This window comes from Mchenga conophoros, linkage group LG13 (genome assembly GCF_057382185.1).
Source record: "Mchenga conophoros isolate Kocher_MC1m ecotype Shallow Benthic linkage group LG13, M_conophoros_male_GT1.1, whole genome shotgun sequence".
NCBI classification, from domain to species: Eukaryota; Metazoa; Chordata; class Actinopteri; order Cichliformes; family Cichlidae; genus Mchenga; species Mchenga conophoros.
In genome coordinates this window covers 22,988,207-23,010,960 of record NC_140538.1, presented here as the reverse complement: position 1 = coordinate 23,010,960, position 22,754 = coordinate 22,988,207, and the positions used below count along the sequence as shown (strand labels likewise).

The 22,754-nt window shown below is 41.1% G+C and overlaps 2 protein-coding genes across 3 annotated transcripts in view; one reads left to right on the top strand and one right to left on the bottom strand.

Moving 5' to 3' along the window:
- The window catches only part of tasp1 (taspase, threonine aspartase, 1), an 82,307-nt gene that overhangs the window by 12,957 nt on the left and 46,596 nt on the right, over nt 1-22,754 (bottom strand). The window lies entirely within an intron of this gene.
- On the top strand, nt 1,633-22,359 carry sptlc3 (serine palmitoyltransferase, long chain base subunit 3). Of its 2 annotated transcripts, none has more exons than XM_085297275.1 (12): nt 1,633-1,881; nt 5,158-5,349; nt 6,079-6,233; nt 7,539-7,687; nt 11,030-11,154; nt 12,380-12,473; nt 14,372-14,477; nt 15,763-15,982; nt 18,255-18,381; nt 20,165-20,300; nt 21,360-21,489; nt 21,575-22,359. In XM_085297275.1, exons 1-12 carry the CDS (start codon nt 1,780-1,782, stop codon nt 21,686-21,688), a joined length of 1,650 nt encoding a protein of 549 aa, XP_085153401.1. In that variant the 5' UTR covers nt 1,633-1,779; the 3' UTR covers nt 21,689-22,359. The 2 variants fall into 2 exon arrangements, with proteins under 2 accessions (XP_085153401.1, XP_085153402.1); XM_085297276.1 differs by lacking the exon at nt 1,633-1,881 and adding an exon at nt 2,201-2,356.

Below are 22,754 nucleotides of genomic sequence, written 5' to 3'. Positions count from 1 at the left end.
AGAACACGCCAAGGAAAAAAACCCTCATTATATCTCTCATCACATTTACTGCCACAGCACCTCCGATATTCTGATTTACAATGCACAGAAAACTTAAGTCCGCCACAAGACCACTGTGTAGGTGCTGACCTTTCACCAACAAACAATCGCTTTGTGTTTGCCCAAAGGGGAAAATCTCAAAAATGCAGGCAGACACCAAACTGTCAGCAGCCCGCATGCAGCAGTACGTTTACGAGGCTGTTTTGATTTGGCTTATGTCAGAAACAGTGTGTCTGATTTATGACGCTTTGGTAGATCATCAACTACCAAGGCTAACTGCGGTGACCGATAATTGTCGCGCACTTTTCGGCTCTCTGTGCTCTGCAAACTTAATACTTGCTTAGTGACAGTCCAACAAGTTCAAGCTCGGGTATGAGGAAGAATGGCGCCTCGATGATCCTTGAGTCAGATTGAGACAGTTTATCAGCTAGAGATGAACCTGAACAGGTCTTCTAACCCGTGAATGCGCTGAGAAAAAAACCCATGTTGACTATCATATATTCTTTTTTGAGCTGTTTTATGTCAAAATAATACAGTTTGGTACTGAATTGTGCAATGTTGATAGAAAGCCTAAACGTAATAAGTAATGTGTTTAGCATGATTGTGAATTTTATTACTACTATTACACTGTGATCAGATTAATGTGGGCAATAAAGCTGCTAATGATAAAAGTTGTTAAGCAATGCTAGTACACCACACACTCAAATGTAAGATAAAGCTAGAGGAAATGACGTCTGCAAACTAGACACAAGATATAAAAATTGCTTTGCTACACTCTAATCATGTGTTATTTCATTGTCTGGTGTAGCTGAATGACTACCACCGTAAACCTCTATTAATATTTACTCTTACACAACTATCTCAGTGTCAAAATGCTATATTGCAGTAAAAGGACTGTTTTTAAAAGCTTGTTAATCTAAAAGTCTGATTAAAATTAGCAAAATATGAGTTAAGCATCAAAAGCAAAGGACAAGTACTTGATATGAATGTCAACACTGATAGCTATGCTGTATTATCAGTTATATTTCTGGATTTCATTGATGATGATGCTGCATTAAGGTGTCATAAGTAGGTGGAGTTCATTTCAAGTAGGTTATATTGTTGTAAAACAATGTTAGACAACTACTGAACAGGTTACCATATGTAGACTATTCATCTGCTAGGTAACAAATAACTAATAATGTAGTAAATGAAGAGTGCAAATATGAGAGTATATATTAAGTTGCACCTATCCATAAGAATTTATCTAACTGAGAATGGCAGTGGGTGCTGGAGCTTGTCCCAGATTACCAGTACACGTTACCAGTCCACCACAATGCTTAGCTAGTATTCTATTATTAGGCTCCATTAAATGTAAGTACTCAAATTACTAGAACTCTAATCACTAACGCAGCCTGAGTAAATGTGTTTTACTTTCCAATTATTTTTTAATAAAAATAATATTTTAAGAATTAAAGCAGTTGTATAGCGTTCATTTTGTAATGCAGCATTTTGTAATAAGCGGAAGTTTGGGGGGGGGGGGGGGTTTCAAAATAAGGGAGAAGTCGTCCTATTTAAACAAAATCGAAACAGTAAGAATCGGAAGCGTGACTTTGTTTTGGAGAAGCCGTCAGTAAAAGCTGAAGCGTTTCAAAAGAGGCTTAACCAGCGTAAGAGAGAAGGAGGAAGTCACCTTTGGAAGTTGAGCACAGCACACCGGTTATACCTGTCAGTCAGAGCTGAGCCCGTGCTTTCAAGAACATGGCAACAACTGCTGCTGACGGAAACTTAAAACCATACTTGAGAAAGAATGGAGTGAAACGCGAACATATCGGGAAAAACGGCTATCATAACCACAAGGAGGTATGTCTGTCTGCCTGTCAGCGCAGTGTATTTATGAAGATAATTTGTTTTATTTCGTGCGCTCTATGCGTGACTGCCGGCTTTACAGCAGTGGCAAGAATTTTAACACAATAAAAATAACACAGGAAGTTTGCTTTTATTTTGAGCTCTTCTTCGCTAAACAAGACAAATATGACGTCGGCATGTTTTGTAAGTGTTCACCTACTTTAAAAAAAAAGTATCACACCACTACGAAAGTTAGGCAACACCCACAACTGCAACAGCATAACTGTGTCGTTACAACTGTAATATGCCATACGAGTTTTATAATGTGCCAGTGCTTAGTTTACAATCGATTTAAACTGTAAAATATCGACAGCAGGATGATGAGTGCTGTTTAGTTCCCCTGCATATAAAAATGGACAATGTAAAGAGCAATAATAATGCAATACCCCGCCCTGAAACCTTGTGTAGGATGCTGGTTGGTGAGTCGCTGGTGAGTGAGATGTAGCTGATTTATCTGAGCCAACTACATGAAGGTTCAAGCAATGTCCATATTGTTTAATAGTTGAATAATTGAAAACGTGGACAGTCTTAACTGCCTTACAAGTTAAGTTTGTATAACCCTACATACAAACAATCTATGTCGTAGCATAGTTTGCTAAATTGACAGTATACAGTATACAAGCTATGGCTTAGCATCATTTTTGTGGTTGCTAGTTTTTTTGTAGCTATTTCCAGTACTACCTACTGTTGAGTCACTGTCTTAAGGGTTCTTCGCACTCCTGAAAATGTTTCTGTTAAAATGTCATAAAAGAATTTAAAAAATGTCTTTAGCTTGACATAACCTGCCTGAAGATAAATATCTGTGCTGGCTTGTGGTGTAGTGGGTTAGCTGTCGGCCATATTGCTTCAACAAGGCCTCCATGCTGGTTTTACAACGTAAAACAAGACTTTCTGGTTGCCTTGTGCCCTTCAAAAACCCCAATGACACACATGCAACCACTATGCTTGTTCTAGTTTGTTATTAAGAATGCTAGTTTATGCATTTAATACTTCTAGGCTGGATGACTCTAGGCTATGTTCACACTGCAGGCGAAAGCGCGTCAAATCCGATTTTTTTTTTTGACCCTATGTGACCCACATCCGATCGTGGTATGACAGTGTGAATGGTACAAATTTTCAAATCCGATCTGGGTCACTTTCGTATGTGGTACTGAATCCGATACATATCCGATGTTTTAGAAAGCGACTGCTGTTTGAACGGTCATGTCGCCTTAAATCCGTCTTTTACGTCACTGACACGAGACAGACGCCAATTATAATGTTATTTACATTATTATGTAAATAGTCTTTATATTAAGGGCCGTCAGTCAAACAATATTGTTTGCTCTGGGTCTAAACAGAGCGCGTGAGTGACGTCTTCTTTTGCGCATGCGGGCCGCTTTGAGCGTTCACACTAGCGCGCGTTTGCTGTCATATTTTGTTTGTAGTGTGAACAAGCAGACAAGAAAATCGGATTTGATCAAAAAAATCGGAATTGACCATTGAGACCTGCAGTGTGAACGTAGCCTAATTCGTTATTATGTACAGCAGGATGTCCAAAAAGCAAGATTACTGTCAGGAACTACAAAGAGAGAGCATACTTCACCTATACTGGCTTATCTTTGTTGGCTTCCTGTTAAATCCAGAATCCTTCTCATCACGTACATACATCTTGATTAATCACGTGCCATCTTATCTTAATGACCTTATTGTGTCAACCCAACAGAGCACTTAGTTCTCAGACTGCAGGTTTATTTGTGGTTCCTAGAGTATTTATTTAAAACTAGAATGGGAGGAGCAGCCTTTAGATTTCAGGCCCCTCTTCTGTGGAACCCGAGACAGGAGACAGACGACATCTCTACTTTTAAGATTAGGCTTAAAACTTTCCTTTTTGGTAAAGCTTATAGAGCTGGATCAGTTGAACCTGACTTCCCATGTAGTTACACTGCAATAGGTCTAGGATGATGGAGGATTCTCATCATGCACTGATGTGCACAGTGTTTCTTTTTCATTCACCTTTTATACCCATGCATGCATTTATTATTATTATTCTCTGGCTCTCTTCCACAGCGTGTCTTTTTCCTGTCTTCTTCCCCTCACCCTCAACTCCCCTGACCAGTTGGGGATGCGGGACAACTGGTGTTGTGAATTGGCACTATATAAATAAAATTGAATTGAATTAAATACAAACACAAAGTGAAGGAGAAGTAATCCTTCTTCTTCCAGCTGCTCCCTTTAGGGGTCTCATCAGGCCTCAGCCCTCCTCCTTCACTACATCTATAAACCTCCTTTGTGGTCTTCCTCCTTTCCTCCTGCCTGCAGCTCCATATTCAATGTGGAGCTGCCAATTCCATATTATTTGTCCAGTGTTTCTACTGTCGCTAATCTGCACAAGTCCAAACCATCTCAACCTTGCCTCTCATGTCCAAACTGCTCAGCCTGAGCTGCCTCCCGGATATACTCACTTCTAATATTGTCCATTAAAAATCAATGAAAATCCCAACATCTTCAGCGCTGCCACCTCCAGCTCGGTGTCCTGTCTTTTTGTTAATGCAACCATCTCCAAACCATACATCACAGGAGTTTTCACTACTATCTTGTAAACCTTTCCTTTAACTCATGCTGCTGTCTTCCTGCACAAAGGCAGCACAAGTACTTCAATATGCACATATCTCACTAATATGCAAATATATGTAATGAGGCATAATCAAATTTTCTACTAAATACCTCTGGTATGACGTATGTATGGCATTGCTTTCTTCTTTCACGATTTTGCTGACAAACATGTCCACAGAGTAAAGCAGCATTAAATTGGTAAACAGTACTTAGACCAAAGTTATTAAACCAAAATGTATAAACTGAATATTATCTATTTAAAATGTATTCTTCATAACAAAACATTTACAATATTTATCCTTGTGATTCCAGTTTTAGGCATAGATTCGACAGTCAGTTGCCAGAACTCTTTTTGTGAAGGAAAAACCTATTACATGTAGTATATAATATTATAACAAATTCAACATTTCCAGAAAAATGTATTTTTGTCCAGTTATCATTTCTGTGGATGATCTTGTAGGGGTTTCTTTTGTAATAATAGGCCTAGTCTACATGTTACTGAAGACTAGGCCACAGTCTCTCTATTTTTCAGGTTAATTGGCACGTTAACTACAAACCCTTTATTTGAACTCAAAGTGTGTGTCTGTGTTCTTGTGTAGAATGTAAGACAGCTTATGTGGGCTTTTTGTTGTATAGAAAAACGGCCAGGGGACCGACGTTGCCTCCAGATGCCACAAGCATGAGCCTTTTGAGCAGGCTCCCATGTATGTTGCCGTGCTAACATACCTGGGCTTTGGCATTGTCACCCTGTTTGGCTACCTCAGAGACTTCCTCAGAGCTGTGGGTTTGGAGAAGTGCAACATTGCCCAGGAAAGAGAGAAACAGAAGGTAGGTTACACATGCAAATAGTACAAACAGGCATATTGTAGGGTCTCACACAAAATGCAGACACAAATACCCATGCAGACAGTTGGAGTAGAGTAACATGCATGTGGTGTCAGTACGTTTTGTTTTCCTCTAATTATGTCAATTTTTTCCTTAAGCTCTCCCTCTGTTTTCATCCTCTGTGTTCCTCTACACTATAACGTTGCCATGAGTGAGGCAGGACACCACAGAGAATATCTGTTGAAGATCTAATTAAATCTCAGAGGATTCAAGCGCCTTCTTTGTTACTGTGCTTCAGATTTTAGATAAGGCCTTGGCATTGCCATAGTAGCCTTTGTGTTGCCACAGATTTGATTTTCCAAATCCAGAAATTAGAGTTAGGATGTTTGTTGTTGTCAGATTTGTTTTTGTCTAGGCCTTATTAAAAAGGTAAAAGCCTTTAAGAAAAATCTGAAGCAGTACCCTGTCCTTATTTCTGTGACTATTTCTTTAGTCAGAAACCTAAAAAGAAATAACCAGTGAGTTCTGCCCTGTTTTTGGACAGGAGTCACTTTATGATATGGCATATGGGCATACCGTAAAGACTAAGTCTCACATAATCTTGAAAATACTCAAACATTGGATATTGGATCAATGAAGATTTCTTGGACTAGAATGAAAACATAAAAACACAAAAATGCTAGATCTAGTACCAGTTATTAAATGAATCCTGCTTATGCTTTTCCTCCTTAGGATTTTGTCCCACTTTATCAAGATTTTGAGAACTTTTACACTCGAAACCTGTACATGAGGGTACGAGACAACTGGAACCGCCCCATATGCAGCCTACCAGGACCTGTCTTTGACCTGATGGAAAGGGTATCTGATGACTACAACTGGACATTCAGGTACTGCAATCGATTGATCTATGATAGACATACTGTAAATAGCATAAACAGTATCATGGAGGAGGTGAGTCATTACGATCACTCACAGATAAGGTGAAAAACATTGTGTCCTGTTAAAAGCACATGTCGAGGTCTGAGATACATGGACAGGTGTGAAGAACTGAGTTAGTCTAGTAAGGGCCAAATTGTTATGGCCAGTCGACTGGGTTGGAGCACCTCCAAAACGACAAGGCTTGTGAGCTGACCCCACTGGGTTTTGGGTAATTTGCTGGAAAAAATCTGAAAGGATGTGGTGCATCCTAGCTCCAGATACCACAGGGCATCCGCCAAGGTCTCGTAGAGTCCATAGCTCAGTGGGGTGGACCTTTTTTGGGCAGCACACAAAAGGCTAATAGCATGCTGGCTTAAAGTGTTTTGGCTTATCAGTGTATACCGCTCACCTTAAAAATGCTTAAAACTCACCAGACAGTCTTTTTGCACAAAATCATCTCTCTTCTGAGGATAAAGAGTGGACATCCCAGATTTAACTAGCTTGGTAACCTCTATAAGCTGTTTGCAAAGGTGGAAACATGGTTATTTGTCATCAGTAAAGATATGCCACTCCAAAGAATCTGGGTCATAGTTGATATTCCTCTTTGCTACAGAACAGGGTTGGAGAAATATAGTATGGAAAAGAGTATGAAGGGAGCCACAGGGTAGAAATATGACATTATGAGTGTGACGTAAATGTGGATTACATATTTAAACATGTTTAATGTGACTGGAAAAAGTAGAGACGTGGTACTGTGGTGCATAGTTTTGATTGGTTTCGTAGCGGTATAAAGGGGTACGTGAAGTTTGAGAAGAAGTAGGTCAGATGACAAAAAGGAAAAATTCTTTTTAGATAGTTTTAGATTCAGATTACCTCTGATAGGGATGCGCACTCTTGAACTCGTGTGATGTTTACCTGAACTTGCTTTAGTGCCTGAAATGATTACAACAGTTCCCAGTGTACACACACAATCCTACATTTTATAGTGAAGCATAATCTCTTAATTAACACTAAAATGTTCTTTGTACAATACATAACTACTACTGCTTGTGGATCCAGTCAGTGCCACTGTTGTCTTCAAAACATGTTTTATAATTCTATTTCCCATTAGCAGACTCCTATCAATAGAATAAGTGGAGTTTTTGATTAGCAAATAACATATTTAATTGAATATGCTATTTAAAAATTTGATATATAATGAATTCACTGGGCATGTGTATGAATCAGGGAAAAACAGACAAACTAATTGAGTCCTGATGTTTGTGTAATTGCAGGTTTACCGGGAAGACAATACACAATGTTATCAATATGGGCTCGTACAACTACCTTGGCTTTGCTGAGAACAATGCTGATTTCCTGAAAACTGTGGCAGACAAAGTGCGCCAGTATGGGGTTGGGGTTTGCAGCACAAGACAGGAAATAGGTGAGTTTGTGGTTAAGATTCTGTTGTAAAGATGAAAAAAAAAAAACTATTGCCACTTTGCTTTGTGTCACTTCTCTCTGTGAGCTGGTTTGTGGCAGTTGATTTGATTTAGGGAGGAAAAAAGTCCACCATACAACAAAAACATAACAGCTATATGGTAGTGTTTATTATCCTTATATATCTTATATGTGCCTCTATTTAAAAAAGCTATCTGTCAGGCCTTGTTGACGCTGAATGGTCAGAGTATCAAACTGAAAATGAAACTTGTCACCGTCATTTTTTAGGTTTCCTGCATACGGCGTGCACATTTAAATATCTGCCAGTGGCTTCAGTGTTGTATGAATTATTCACCTTTTGCTAAATTATATAGCATTTGGGCATATGTTGAGATCATTATATATCGGTCCAAAGTGAGAAGCTGGGGGGCTACAGTCTTGTGGAACCTAACATTGTAAAGCACTCTTGACATTAAAAACCTATATGTACATGCATGCAAAGGAACTGTTATAACAGCAAGGATCAGAAAGTAAATGGAATCTGTGGCTTCTGATGAAAGTCCTTTGAACTTCATTCTGGATTTGATGGTATTTAAGTGTCTATGTGGATGTAACATTCTAGAATTGCAATGGTGCGGCGAGGAAATCGAATGATTGGCCATCAATTGGGTGTTTCTTCACCAAAGCCCCGCTGATACACTTTACAGAGCTTGAGGAACAGGCGACGCAGAAAAGTGTTTCTCTCTCTCACAAAGCAAACCTCTCAGCGAGGTTTGCGTTGTGACACTTCAGAGACCAATGTGCTATTTCTGCAGAGAGCAGGCTAGCAGTAGGTTAGCTGACATGCAAGTTCAGATCAAGCGGAGTCACTGAGCGTTGCAGGATACCAGCTATTTGACAAGAGGAGAGAAAATCAGAGGAACTTAAGGACATGTGATTGTTAGTTATGCGTATGTTTGGCAGAGCAAGTATGACTACAAGCTGAAGCCCCCCCCCCCCCACACACACACACACACACACACACACATGGATGGTGTGGAGTGTGCACATGCACACTTCACACCATCTATTATTCATCTATGTGATTTATTTATATGTTTATTTCCCTTTCAAAATTCAACTGTTTTAGCCTGGGTTTCTAATGCGTGTTTTAGCTGGCTCACCGGGAAGCTTAAGAAATAACAAGCGTTCTTCCCATGAGACATTATTGTGCATAAATTATTAAAGATCCCAGCGTCTCTGTTGCACTAGTGATGCACACACAGCAGTTTTTACTGTTGACATGTGGAAAATCTTCAAAGTCAAATTGTCAGCATTGCTTTTGACTGAATTGTCAGCAATTTAGAAAAAATACAAAAAATGTAATTAAAAAAACATTTAGACATGTAATTCTTTTTTTTTCTATTTCACTCTTGTCAGTCATTGACATCATTAATTTAATTTCATCTCATCTCGCCTCTCACCTTTTCCAATATTAAATCATCTTAGAAAATGCAGTTAAACACTTAGGTCAACTTCCAGTTCCGAACATCTAAATAAAAATGACTCACAATATGGTTCGAGCCCACACAGGGAGTGTTTTTCTTTTTTTTATTATCAATAAGGCATTTTGAACTACACACAAAGTGCACTGAAAGCACACCCTGTGAATAAACACCCATGTCAAACATTCATAGAGTTACCTTAATGGGTAGCTTATTGGCACTGCTTTTCCTGTAATCATTAATAGATAATAATGTCAAACATTCAGATGCATAAAAATATACTGGGTACAGCTATCAAACACAAGGTAGTAAAATTCTGGTATTAGTATACTAGTGCAATAGGGCTGTTGTGCCTTTTTATATATTAAAACATGCTACACTAACTTTATAATGGTTCGCTGACTCAAGGTTTGTGTCAGAAATGATTAACCTTTGTTATTCTGTCTCTTTTCTTGTCCTTAAAAATTCCTCGGTCATATAGTTCCCAATAAAAGGAACAGATTTAACTATGAGAACTATCAGATTTGCATGCACAGTCTTCACTGTGGCTGCCCTTCTCATCAACCAGCCTTGATAGCACAAAGGTGACCATGGTAACTCAGAGGAACAGTGACCAATTTTTAAAAGGTGTGTAGGTTTTATTTTAAGCAAAGTGATCAGGCTCCGTCCTGACTGTCTTATCTGTAGAGTATCGGGACCTAGAGTGGCCTTCTGAGGTTAACATATCAATAAGAAGGCATGGCACGCTTAAAAAGCCACAGCTCAGTAAAATGTTGTATTAAGAGAGCAAATGTCAATGCAGCCTGATTTAAAAAAAAAAAAGAAGAAGAAGAAGACGCTGCACATGCCGGCAGGGCCTGTGAGCCTGAGCGGTCGAGGAAATGTATGAATCGATTTTGGCGTAAGGCCTGATGGAAAGCAGTGAATGGGAATCGCCATAAAGACAGAACTGCTTCTCTGCGTTATGTTTTTTTTATACACATAACTCAATAACCATTTCTCCAGTCCTTCCTGAACCATCCTGGCTGTTTGAAGCTCGCTCTCTGTGGTTACTGACTGTTATTGATTAGTGTCCCACGTGTGTGCAATTAATGCCCCGTTTTTTAAATGTTAATGCAGTAGTGATATATTGTATTATATAAGCACTCATTAGAAAGTTGCTTTACAAAGTAGCTTTAATTCAGTGTGCAATACCTGGTAACTACAATGTAGTATTACAGTAAACACAGATGCACTGAAATGTTGTAATGTTTTTGTGCCGTACAGAATACAACATCATCCCTGCAGAGATAAAATACAGTGTACGTGCACCTTTTATTGCCCACTTCTCCCCCCATAGCTCACAATTATAACAGCAATTCTTCTGTTTATCAGATAAGCACAAGGGCAGGTACCTGAAAATCCCACTTTATTGTACAAAATTGAAAAAATGCCACACCAGGTGACAGATTGCAATCTGATCAATTTTCCAAATGAATTCTGGTCTCCACCTGTCACATAGGGTTATCACCACCTGAGCTGGCTCAGTCCTAAAATGTACAACAGAACCATTTCAGTCCTCGCTAGACCTCCCTTAATATTACTGGGATGAAATACGGCAGTTGAACTAAATTACAAATTTACCCCATCTTGGATCTTTATAAATCTCCTCAGATCCCCAGACAGCAAGAGCCGCTGATGCTGATCCAGGCGTTTGCTTCTGGGTCTCTTACTTTTTTATCAGGAGACATTCATCTCTGACAAACCTTGTGATTGGGTGACAAAGACCGGCAAAGCCTAGAGACTAAAGGATTACCAGATGTGCCAACAGGTACAGTGATGTTGTCGGGGTGAGTCATCTTTTTCTGATTTCTATCATATAGGCAACCTGAGCATCCATGAAGAGCTAGAACAACTTGTGGCCAATTTCCTTGGAGTCGAGTCCGCTATGACTTATGGGATGGGTTTCGCCACCAACTCAATGAATATTCCAGCACTTGTGGGCAGGGTATGTGAGATTTTATACACTCAGCATTATACAGAACATCTTTGCAAGTGTAATTTTCACAATGCAGCAGATATCAGTCTGGATTTTTTCTCTTCTGTGGTATTGTCTCAATTAATGAACAGTCAAATAAACTTAACTGCAAACAGTCTGACCCACAGCTGCTAATTAAAATCATAATTACACAAAACAGTAGCCAGAAGGATGAGGATCTGGGCATGCATAGCTGCTTTCAGTCAGATATACAAGGAAGGGCAGTTTTTGTTAAGAGCACTCCTCAAGGGTGGGATTACCCATCCTCTGGCCTCTCGGTGCACCAGAGTGGCTGATGCAGAGGCCTGTGGGTTACCAGGGGCAACACACAGCATGAATATCTGTGATTGGACTGGACAGGAGGAAGAGGAGGTTGACTGTTTAAGTGATGAGAACAGGGTCGTTTATGCAGCTCAAGAGGTGTAGCAGCCCCTTAGGCTGCAGCCCCCCGCAGTAACCCTGCAGAGGCTGGAGGTCAACCCTCACTGCCAGCTCTATCCTACAGGGACAGGCTGTGCCAGGACAGGCCTTGCTGTGCAGGCAGAACAACATTAGAGTGACAGCTGCTGGTAGACCAGGGAGCAGGCTGGCTGGACCCGAGGCCAAACCAAGCAGATCTGTCACTGAGACAGTGTCAACATAGCCTCTACAAGACTCATTCAGACTAATGAAGTCAAATGCTTAGAGCTTGTGCCGTATATATATGCTAATGCACCAGAGAGGTTTTCAGTGGAACAACTGAATTAATTTGCATACTGATTTTTTTAAGGAACATGGAGTACTGTGCTGTCGGTTATGAAAATTGCAATGCGTCTGTGGGTCAGAACTTCAGACATCAAAGAAGTAAAAAACTGCTAACATGCAGTACATACAACTTATTTTGCACAGAGAACCAGACCTGATTATGATTGAGGCCTGGATTAAGGGGCAGGTGAAGAGGTGTGAACTACCTTTATTTAGCCACACATTCTTCAGTTAGAAAGAAAAGATCAACAGATCAAGTTTTACCTTTTTATCTGTAATGAAAAATGTATGTCATATACCCCATTTAATGTGTTTGCAAAGGCATTTTGAGCATTAGATTAGAAATTTTTGATTCAGCATTGCAGTAGCAAAACAATTGACTATTACCCCAAAAGCACAAAGCATACCTTGTGAAATTTAAATAAAGTCTTTTCTCTTTGCTGTTCTCCAGGGTTGTTTGATACTAAGCGATGAGCTCAATCACACTTCTCTCATCTTGGGAGCCAGACTGTCAGGAGCAACCATCCGAGTGTTCAAACATAACAGTGAGTCCAATCACCTAGTACATAAATAGTCCATGCATCATAGTACAAAACAACACCTTTTTTTATTATTATTATTCTTACGTTTAACCTTTTTGTGCCTTTTTGTCATCAAACTGACTCTTGAGAAAGTTTCAGTTACTGTTTGCAGCCACTTCTGCTCACAGTATCGGGTGTTTTCTTCACCTAATTGTATACTGGTGCTGCTGTGAGAAGCAAGTTCCTGTTCTTTTGTGTGGTACAGGATTTACCTTAGGAAAGACCTACATTCTGTGTTTAATGCAATAGGTTTGGTTTGAAATCATGCTTATGTTTTATTCAGCAGCAGCAGCAGCAGCCGTGAAGCAATAGTGAAGTTGGTTGGGGGGGGTTGAGGTTTTTTTTTTAAACAAAACATCATCTTTACTTAAACTTTTTGTTCTCTGGTATATTGTCAAGAGGAAAAATATCAAGCGTGGATGGTACAACATCCATTGCTCGCATTAGATACATCCCTGTCCTTTCAGCAGACAGCACAAATGAGCCAGTCCTCTGGCAGCAAATTTTTCCTGACAGGTACAAGCAGAGTCAGTTATGGGTCCTCAAAGCAGATCCCAGAGGCCTGTCTAAAGGCAAAGAGCCCTCAGGCACCTGAGCTGCTGACCCCTCCTTGCCACTAATCCTCCTGCGCTAGGCACTCAGAAACTCTTTTATTTCTAATATTTGCATAGAGGGTTATGCCACAACAAAAGATTTATGAACAACTCCAATGCTTGTATTTTTTTGTAGTGATACTTATTGGTGCAAGCACTCTCTAAAATCTCTCAAGGATTATTTTTAGCAGAGATGGAACTCATACTATGGAGCAGACAAACTGGTTTGTCCAGCAGATTTGTCATACATGTGCGTGAGAATTACCACGTTGTTTAGTTATAATGCACAGACAGTAGTCCTACTCTTTCGAATAATCAAATGTATTTATGTTTTATTTATTAAGCCAGTAGCGTGGTGTGTACCCCGAAGGTGAGAGCACAGATAAGATATCGTGGAATCATTTTATGGATCGAAGCGGAAGATAACCATCCTCAGTCATACAGTATCTCATATCACGCTGTGGCTTATCTTATATCAGTGTTTCACTGTGAAATAATCTTTTGCTCACTCTTGACTGTGCAGACAGAAAGCCACAGTGAATTCCTTTTTTTCATTTCTGCTTTCCTCAGCCGAGACATTGTTCTGCTAAGCCTCGGGAAGGAATTTTAGCAGCGGAGCATCTGTTGCCTCTTAAGTGAACCTGTTTTTGTTTTGAAGTAGGAGCATCAATCATCTATGACAGATTATTAGCCACGACAGCTTTCCTCACTCCTCAGCAGGAAATGGTTGGATTGCAGTCATACTTTGAATAACACACTTTCATAACAACTGGAGCTGTTTAATACTGCCATCTGCTGGTATGCACTAAAGGATCATTAGTATTGTCATAACTGAGTTTTAGTCACCGGGAAATGTTTTTGCCATGTAAATTTTTTGTAACAAAAACAATGCAGATATGCAGATCGCACAGGCTTAGCCACATTTTTAACCTAGTTAGATATCTCAGGTGTTTGTAAGCGTCACAGTGCAAGGGTATTTCCGGTGTGTTGTTTGTGAAAGGTGTCTTTGGCAAATAAAGTAGTGTCTTGTGAAATCCGTGAACTATCTGCCCCAGTGGAAATGATTTCTTCCCACTCTCGGGTTTGCGTTGATGTTTGGTGTTCCGCACAAGCTATAGCACTGGAGTGCTATCCTGTATGCTGTGTCATAACACATATCCAAACTAGGATTGCCGGCATACTTTTTTTTATTGTTAGGGTCTGTCTTCTTTTGCTGTGTCTCTTCCTCTTATTCTCCCTTATGTGATGTTTTGTGTGCACCTATGTCAGACATGCAGAGTCTGGAGAAGATGCTAAAAGAAGCAGTTTGCTCAGGACAGCCTCGGACCCACAGGCCCTGGAAAAAGATTCTCATCGTGGTGGAAGGCATCTACAGGTCAGCCATCATTACACCCCACACACATTATAACATAGCTACTTTCACAGACACATGTCTTGGGTCTCTTGTATCAGTCTTTCTAACTATGAGCTTCCGGGTGGTCTATCGGAGGGTTTTGCACAGCCCGATTTGAGTAGAAATTGTAATTTATAACCTGAGGTGATCCTGTGCTTAGCCGTCCCTGTTATGGTCTCTTTTTCAATCGCTTCCTTTTCTGCGCTCTTGAATAATAGATTGTCTGTGTGTATGCAAGCGTATGGCAGTGCATGGGTGTGTGTGTGTGCATGTGCATGTGGTCGGGTACCATTTGATTACCGTAGAAAGGAGAAAGGTATTGTCTGCCTCTCCTGCCAGTGAGCTATCCTGAGTCTTAGTGACCCTCTCCATCTGCTCATTAGCTCCAAATCAAGGCCAAATGGAGCCATAGAGATTGACTTGGCTACACCCCCAGCTCCAACTGTTTATCATGGCCATTTTCTGTTCTCCTTTCTTCCCTCTTTTTGCTCTCAGCTGCACTTGCATTTTAGTCCTCCTAAAGTAAAATATGATGCTGTGAAAATTACTTGTTTTATGTCAATTTTTTTTCATCAAAAAAAGAAGAAAGCCATAAACGTGGCCATCAGCTGGTCTTAATATAATGTAATTAGTCCCACAACAATCCTGGTACTTTGAAAGACAACCTAATTGCACATCCTCAGACTGTCTTTGTCAGACAGTAATGTCTAAGACATGAGAATGAAATGGCGCCTTTCAGCAAAGCACAGAAAGAACTAATGCTCCGTCTATCACCTCCCAGCAACATCAAAAGGCTTGGATAAAGAGTACGCATGCTTTAGCTATAGCCCGAGTCTGCCTTTGATGTCCACATCGGTCCTGGTGAAACCCTGTCTTATGTCATTTGGGCTGCAGACGTTCTCAGCCATAGCAACCAGAGCAGGTCTGGGATTGCTCCAGTCCCCAGCCGTATAATCACTCATGCTGTCTATTTGTAGCCTTAAAAGGTTTGCATCTGAGGGGAGGAAGAAAAGGAAGAAAGGTGGGAGTAAAGTGAAAGAGGCCAGCAGGAAAGATTCTTGGAAGACTGTGGCGTGTGAGATTATATAATATGCATTTGTAGAAGCAGAGATGCTCTGCTGTGGATATGGTTAGTTCAGGGTCAGACTCTTTCCTTTTAAAGTTAATCACTTTAACAATTTGATTTGTAATTTCTTAAAAGTGTGTGTCCATGTTGATCCCTTTTTACACGTATGCTTTGTGTGTGTGTGCGATTCTCTGCCAATAGCATGGAGGGTTCAGTGGTGCTACTGCCTGAAGTCATCGCTCTGAAGAAGAAATATAAAGCGTACCTGTACCTGGATGAAGCCCACAGCATCGGAGCAGTGGGCCAAACAGGGAGGGGTGTGACCGAGCTGTTTAATGTGAACCCGGCTGATGTGGACGTGATGATGGGGACTTTTACAAAGAGCTTCGGGGCGTCTGGAGGCTATATCGCAGGGAAAAAGGTTACTGCAAGTTTACTCTCATTTGATCAGTGCTTCTCAGTATTCGTGTATTTATGTTACATACAAGGGACCAAGTAAGCAGTCATGGTCCTCAGTGCTGCTTCCCAATGCATATAAGCTTTCCAGGACACTCCAGACTTGACACTTTTCTGACCTTTTTAGGGGTACTGGACAGATAAGACTCTATCGTCAACACGGCAGTGATGTTGTTACATTTATCAGCTTCCCCGGCTTTCTCAAAAGAATACGATCCATCATCGCTGTTTTCATTTCCCTCCACATCGCCAGTTCATAGCAATCTTGTGAAAGGGAAGAACTGCTGCAGAACTGTTGCTTTACAGAAGAATTAAAAATGGAAAGAACACTCCTTGGACAAAATAGGGTCGTGACAGAATGTTTTAAGAAAATAAGCTGATTGAATTAATCGCACTGAAACAATCCCAACAGCCTTGGGTGAATTAGCATCACAGAAAATCAAATTAATGAGCCGGCTTTTTAAATCCTGACATGGTTTAAATAACCTGACAAGCACTGTGTAACACAATTAACCCTTCTGGCTCCGGAGCAGGTTTAAACATCACACAAGAGTATTTTCAAATATTTAGATTTTGAAATGTAAATTTTTATGATGCATGTTATATTCTGCGCCACGGCTGTTTATTAAAAATGTATGGAAGTCAATTATACGCACTCCCTCTCGCTTAGCCCTCACATGTCCCACAAATGTTCCCCAGGCTGCGTCTCTGGGCACTTTTTTTTCCTTTTCTTTTTTTTTACTCCATTAAATAGTACACTTTGGTACATAACCACACCAGTTTTGTGGCAGTTGATTAGAAAGCAACAACAGAAACGACCATGTTGTTTGAATTAGGTATTCAGAGAGGGACCCTTCCTTCTTTCCCCTTCAGTTTCCCCCAGCCCTGCTCTGCCATAATAAGAAGGTAAAGCTGGCAGAGGGCCAGCCCCTTCTTGTGGCAGGCATCAGAACTGCGCTCCAGATTTAACAGGATGACTTTTAACAAGCATGATAATGTTTGAAGTATGAACACTCTTCCTGGTGTGACAGCTGGCTGCAGTAAAGTCCTAAAGGAAAAAAGGCAGGAAAAGAGAGAGAACCTTTAGATTTGACGTATTTGTTGTTGTGGTGAAATACCCCAAGTCCTACATTAACTGGATTTGGGTTGACCAACAAAAGACTGTGCAGATGTGCTCTGGAAAACAGTCATGTTATAGCTATTTTATGAGGGTACCAAAAATAAATACCCCAATAAATACACCCAGAGTTATTTCTATGTCACTGCAAACTTATATTTAGGAGTCTTTATTCATTAGGCCATCTCTGAAAATGTGGATGAGATTGAAATTAGGTTATTAAATAAATCTGTTGAAGTTCAAGTGGGCTTGCTGTTCTGGAAGCGCCTCTACTCCAGGGCTTTGTGAACACGTATTCCCACATCGGTGCTGTGGCCACCGTGCGGCTGAGGAAACCCTCTGAGCTGTCAGTCTGTGCCCCAAGCATGAGATGAATTTTGAACGTGTCCTCTTAAACGGTTTATCTTGGTTGCACCGTAATCCTGCAGGACCACAAAGCTGTGAAAATCTCCCGCCTTAAACGAAAACAGATGTCAGGTTGTTTCAGGGTTCTTATCCTACATTCAAGCACTTCCCCTGAAATCCTTTCCCCCTCGTGCGCTTGAGGAAGCCGCAGCCACCGCCCAGCAGGGACAGATGGTGGTGAGTGGAAGCGGTGGCCAGACAGCATCTCCGGCTTACGTGTCATCACCCCGCAACCCCGGCTTGCCACCGAGCAGCAGCCCGTCACAGCTCCCCAACCTCAGGCCGCTTACACACATACGCTCTAGGGACCCGTGACCAAATCGGTTTCCTGAAATCCTCCTCTTCTCTTGTCAGCCACTAGCAGAATTAATCTCCTGCTGACATTTAGGAATAATGAGCACGACAGACCTCATTCTGGCTCATTTTGACTTTGGTTCTTTCTCATATTCATGTGTTGGCTTCCCCCACCCCAGAGTGGAGAGCAGGAAAGGATCCAGGACTATTTTACAGTCAGTGCCAAGACAGTCACAGTGACAGAGAAACGACTTGAAGTATTTTAATTGCTTCTCAGGTGTTGATTATACATGAGCTCTCCCTAGTGGTGTTTGAATATACTGCAGGGTCACACAAGAGGTTCAGAACTGTTGCTTTGTTTTCTGTGAATAGTAGTGCAGTTGTGCTTTTTCAGCGTTTGACTCTGTATCCCATGTTGCAGGAACTGGTGGACTACCTGCGGACACATTCTCACAGTGCAGTATACGCCACGGCCATGTCCCCTCCTGCGACTGAGCAGATAATACGTGCAATGAAGTGCATCATGGGAAAAGATGGAAGCACAGAGGGTAAGTATAGCAGCCGTCACACGTTCTTTGCATGTCTGGTTTAAAAAAATTTCTACACCTTTATATAATTTTTATGGAAACAACAGCAAACGGAATCCAGAGGACACCACCGATGTTAACATTAGCAGTGAGACCTGCAGGGAAATGCAAACAGCTGGTCAGAAAATGTGGAAGCAATTACAGGGGTCTGCAGCGGTAAGGAGCAGGGAGACGTGCAGTCCCTGAGCACACGTGACCCTATCGTGGAGGAAATCATTTTCATGTGTGTGTTGTAGAGAACGCTGCTGCTCTGAAAAGTTGCTGCTCTAATGGCATCAGACACGAGGGCAGGGGAAGCGGTCGTTACCAGACCAGACGCGATACCACCGGGGCAATTCTCTCTTGAGTTATTGTAGCTGTGCTCCTGGTAATGGAAGGAGTGCTAACGGGAGTAGCATTAGTGCATCTAGTGCCTATTAAGTAATGACAGATTACACATTAGAGTTATACCAAATTTACAGTATTTACAGCATGCGCCATGAGGCAAAGCTAGGCAGCCGTGACAAACAAAATGAAACGCTTCTGTCATCACTTCAAGGACTAGACCCTGCTGTGTTGCGGTCGAGGTAGATGCTGCAGTTTCTTGCTGAGATGAGTAACTTTTTCATCTGACTCTGAAGCAGACATGCTTTGTATCTGACGTAGTCCAGTGAAATATCTGTTGTGGAAAAAAATTGCCTTGACCTGTCTTATAGATGAGAGGGAAGGCAGTTTTTCGAAACATCAGTCCCAGTGTCCATAGAAAAAAAAGAAACAACAACTTTAAAATCTCACTGTGACAAGAAACCTAACAGAGCCCTTGAATATCTGTGTCATAAGTCTTTATTCCTCTTCCTCCAAGTCCTCCTCTGTCTTCTTCATCTTTTCTCTTTGATGTTGAATTTCACACAAGTCCGACAGACAGCAACGTCCACACGTTCTCGCCCGCTCGTACGATTCCTGTGTCTGGCAGCAGGTTTTTGACCTTCGTGACCTCTATCTTAGCAGAGAGAAACAATTTACAAAATGGGGCCTGGGCTTTTTTGGCAGATGTCCGAATGTTATGCCCCCCCCCCCCCCCCCCCCTTTTCTCTCCCTCTCTCTCCTTCTCCCTCTTCTGAGATAAGGGGATTTAAAGTGCTCTCTTACGTCCCTTTGAAAGAACTGCCAATCTGTTCCCAGGTAATCAGAGGGAAACAGAGCTGTGTTCCAAGGCCGGCCATGCCAAACTCTGCAGCAGCTACAGAGCAAGCGGGCTCCCCAGTGATTCGCATTGTTCGGGAACACAGAGGGTCAGCAGAACAAGCCGCCTTTGCTGCCTGTGATTTATCTTCTAGTGCAGTGAATTTATAGGAAATGCGTGTGATGCTTAAGCATTATTCGTGTTCACTATATGTCACGGCTACATTCACGTGGCAGCCCACAGTCACTAATTCCACGCAAAATCCATCATATCCAATTTGCGAGACCCCCACTCTGGCAACATGCAAGCGCATATACCATGCTGTCAGGCGGACAAAACTGAACCATCTGCTGCTGCAGCTGAGCTGTAATCATGAACAACTTCATAGAGGAGGCTGGAATGGCCCAGATGGAGGTGCAGGACTCAAAATGAGATGGCACTGCACAGGACTCACAGTACATTAGCTACTACTGACAGTTAATGTCCTTCCCTACAGGGCGCGGTACAAATATAGAGGGGAAATTCAGTGAAAAAAGGTGCTTTACTCATGTACATCTGCTGGTGTCCTTGTTTTATATGGAGGATTGAGACGGATTCGCCAACTGGCAGAGAACACCAAATACTTCAGATCCAGACTGAAGGAGATGGGCTTCATCATCTACGGCAATAATGACTCACCTGTGGTTCCAGTGCTGCTCTACATGCCAGCCAAAGTGGTGTAAGCACACAGAAACACTCATGAAAACACTTTTACAGAGCCAGATGATCACGATGTTCCTTGTTCTTAGCTTCAGTATAGCATCACGTGCGTCTTCTGATCAGCTGTGTCTCCAGAGTTTCCATCAATCATTTGTGCAGTGTTATGATGTCTTTAACCTCTTAAGAGGCAACATCGGGTACTGATTTGGTATAACCCTAGACTCCCACGCTGGTATGTAATCAAGTGTCCTTGATTATATGACAGTCAACATTAATATCTGCACAAATACAAATTCTGCTCAGTTATTGCCTTAATCAGATGGCATCATCATATAGCCTGTGATTTTAGATCGCTCTGCTATCGTGAGTATCAGTGTTTATTGTAATAAAGTTGAAATTTCACAGGTCCCCAAACCTTGTTTCAAAAAAAATAATGATTTTTTTTCCAGAGCCATAATATTTATTCCTATAACAACACTGAAGTCCGTTTATTAGCATTGAACATATTTCTGTAGATACTCATCACCATGTTTATATAAAATATACCGGGTCAGATTCATCAAACCACTTTCAGAACTCGTTTGAAGGTTTTTACCTCTTCAAACTGTCCACGGTAAAGTGCGCCAGAGCAGGTTGGCTTTGTTAAAATGAACAGACTTGCTCTGAGGTCGTCAAAACAATTACTGCACCCTTTTTAATTTATGGTACTTTGCAGAAATTATCACAAGCCTCGCAAACCACACGTCCCGATTGCATATTTAAACATTTGGAAAGGCTAGAAGGAACAGCGTTCCTATGGATTTTACATTTGATGAGGCATAGCACCAAAACATTTCCCATCGTAATGTGACTTGCATGCTCATTTCGGTGAACTCAGAACTCGTAAATATGAGTTACACTGCTGTGTTATGTAGGTGCTGTAACAAATATAATGTGACAACATTATAACTGACTGCATTCAGTCGGAAAAGGAGGACTCAAAAAAAGAAGAAGTAGAAGTAGAAAAAAAGCCCTCCTGTTGCTAAAGTCATTTGTGTGCTTCGTGTTTAACCCGTTTCTCTTTTTTTATGCTGATCAGGGCGTTTGCGCGAGAAATGCTGGCGAGAAAAATCGGCGTAGTTGTGGTCGGCTTTCCAGCAACGCCGATCACAGAGGCCCGAGCTCGCTTCTGTGTATCTGCTGCACACACCCGGGATATGCTGAACCAGGTACAAACACACACGAGCGTTTCCCACTTTGATACTTTGGATATATATGAAACATACATGCTCTGAGACTTTCCATTGTCCTCAGGTGCTCGATTGTATGAATGAGGTGGGAGATCTTCTCTGCCTGAAGTTCTCGCGGCGGAAATATTCCCCTCAGCCCGACCTGTGCGATGAGACAGACTTCGAGCTGGACAGCTGATATGATCTTTGACCCTTTGACTTCACAGTGTCTAAACTGAGCAATCATAAGCACACAGTGAATTCATCAGACAGCAGGAGAAGAGCCAAATATTTGGCAGCTGTTTGGTTTTTTTTTTTGGTTTTTATGTGTGTTAAATCATAATGTTGGACTGTGTATTCGTTCTTTTTTAAAAGACAAATGTTTTGAACTCTTGAAATGCCGTTTCTTTATGAATATATGTATATGTGAAATGAATGCACGAGCATCTTTTGGATTGGTGTAAATCTCAAGATTCTTGAGTTATTTATTCGTGGAAGAAAATCATATGTTGTTTTATTCATTTTCGATGTTAACCTCCTCTGCACTGACATCTGAGGGCATTTTTAAAGATTAAAAGAGGGCTCACTTTTTTGCAGATTTTTTCTAATTACTTATGTCTATATTTAGACGTTGACGGGTTTTTATGGAAGCACTTTTTTGCTTCTCTTAAATTAATATTTGAAGTTTTTTAGAGATGCCAATGGCAGTAATAGTTAGATAGTAATACACAATCCTATTTACTTATACTTTAAGAAACTGACAAATCTCCAAACTGCTGTTTCAGTAAATTTTGAGGATTTTTATACCCATTGTTCCCAAATGCTGTGCACGAATGCCTTTCAAATAATAAATTCACCTTCCAGATGGCATGTTTTCTTTTGTTTTTTTCCCAAAGAGTCTTCCCTTTGTAACTTATATCCTGATGCATGAATGTTTACACTACTTGTGGCTGAACAGATCAAGCAAAAGGAAGATTTTGTGTTCCACGGTGAACTGTTTTTATAAAAACGTCCCCAGTGAAACACCACTTTCATCTCCACAGTAAATGATAGCCTTTCTGTAAATAATAGATCATGCAGCAATTACTTCTTTGACATGCAGTTAAATCTCAACAGCCCGCGTGCAGAATAAAAAAGGTGTTATGGCTTGTTTTGTGGCGAGACTGCTCTTATTCACCACGTCTTAACAGCTTAATTGTTGATGTTTTAAAGACCTGCTGTTCCCTTTCACGCACAACACTGCGTTACAGTCGTGAAGGTAAGCA

Bases quoted from the DNA above. Each gene is read 5' to 3' on its own strand.
- sptlc3 (XM_085297275.1), top strand. From the start codon at position 1,780: ATGGCAACAACTGCTGCTGACGGAAACTTAAAACCATACTTGAGAAAG. The intron at 6,234-7,538 runs GTACTGCAATCG...GTGTAATTGCAG, and splicing joins GACTACAACTGGACATTCAG to GTTTACCGGGAAGACAATAC. The intron at 18,382-20,164 runs GTAAGTATAGCA...TTTTATATGGAG, and splicing joins AAAAGATGGAAGCACAGAGG to GATTGAGACGGATTCGCCAA.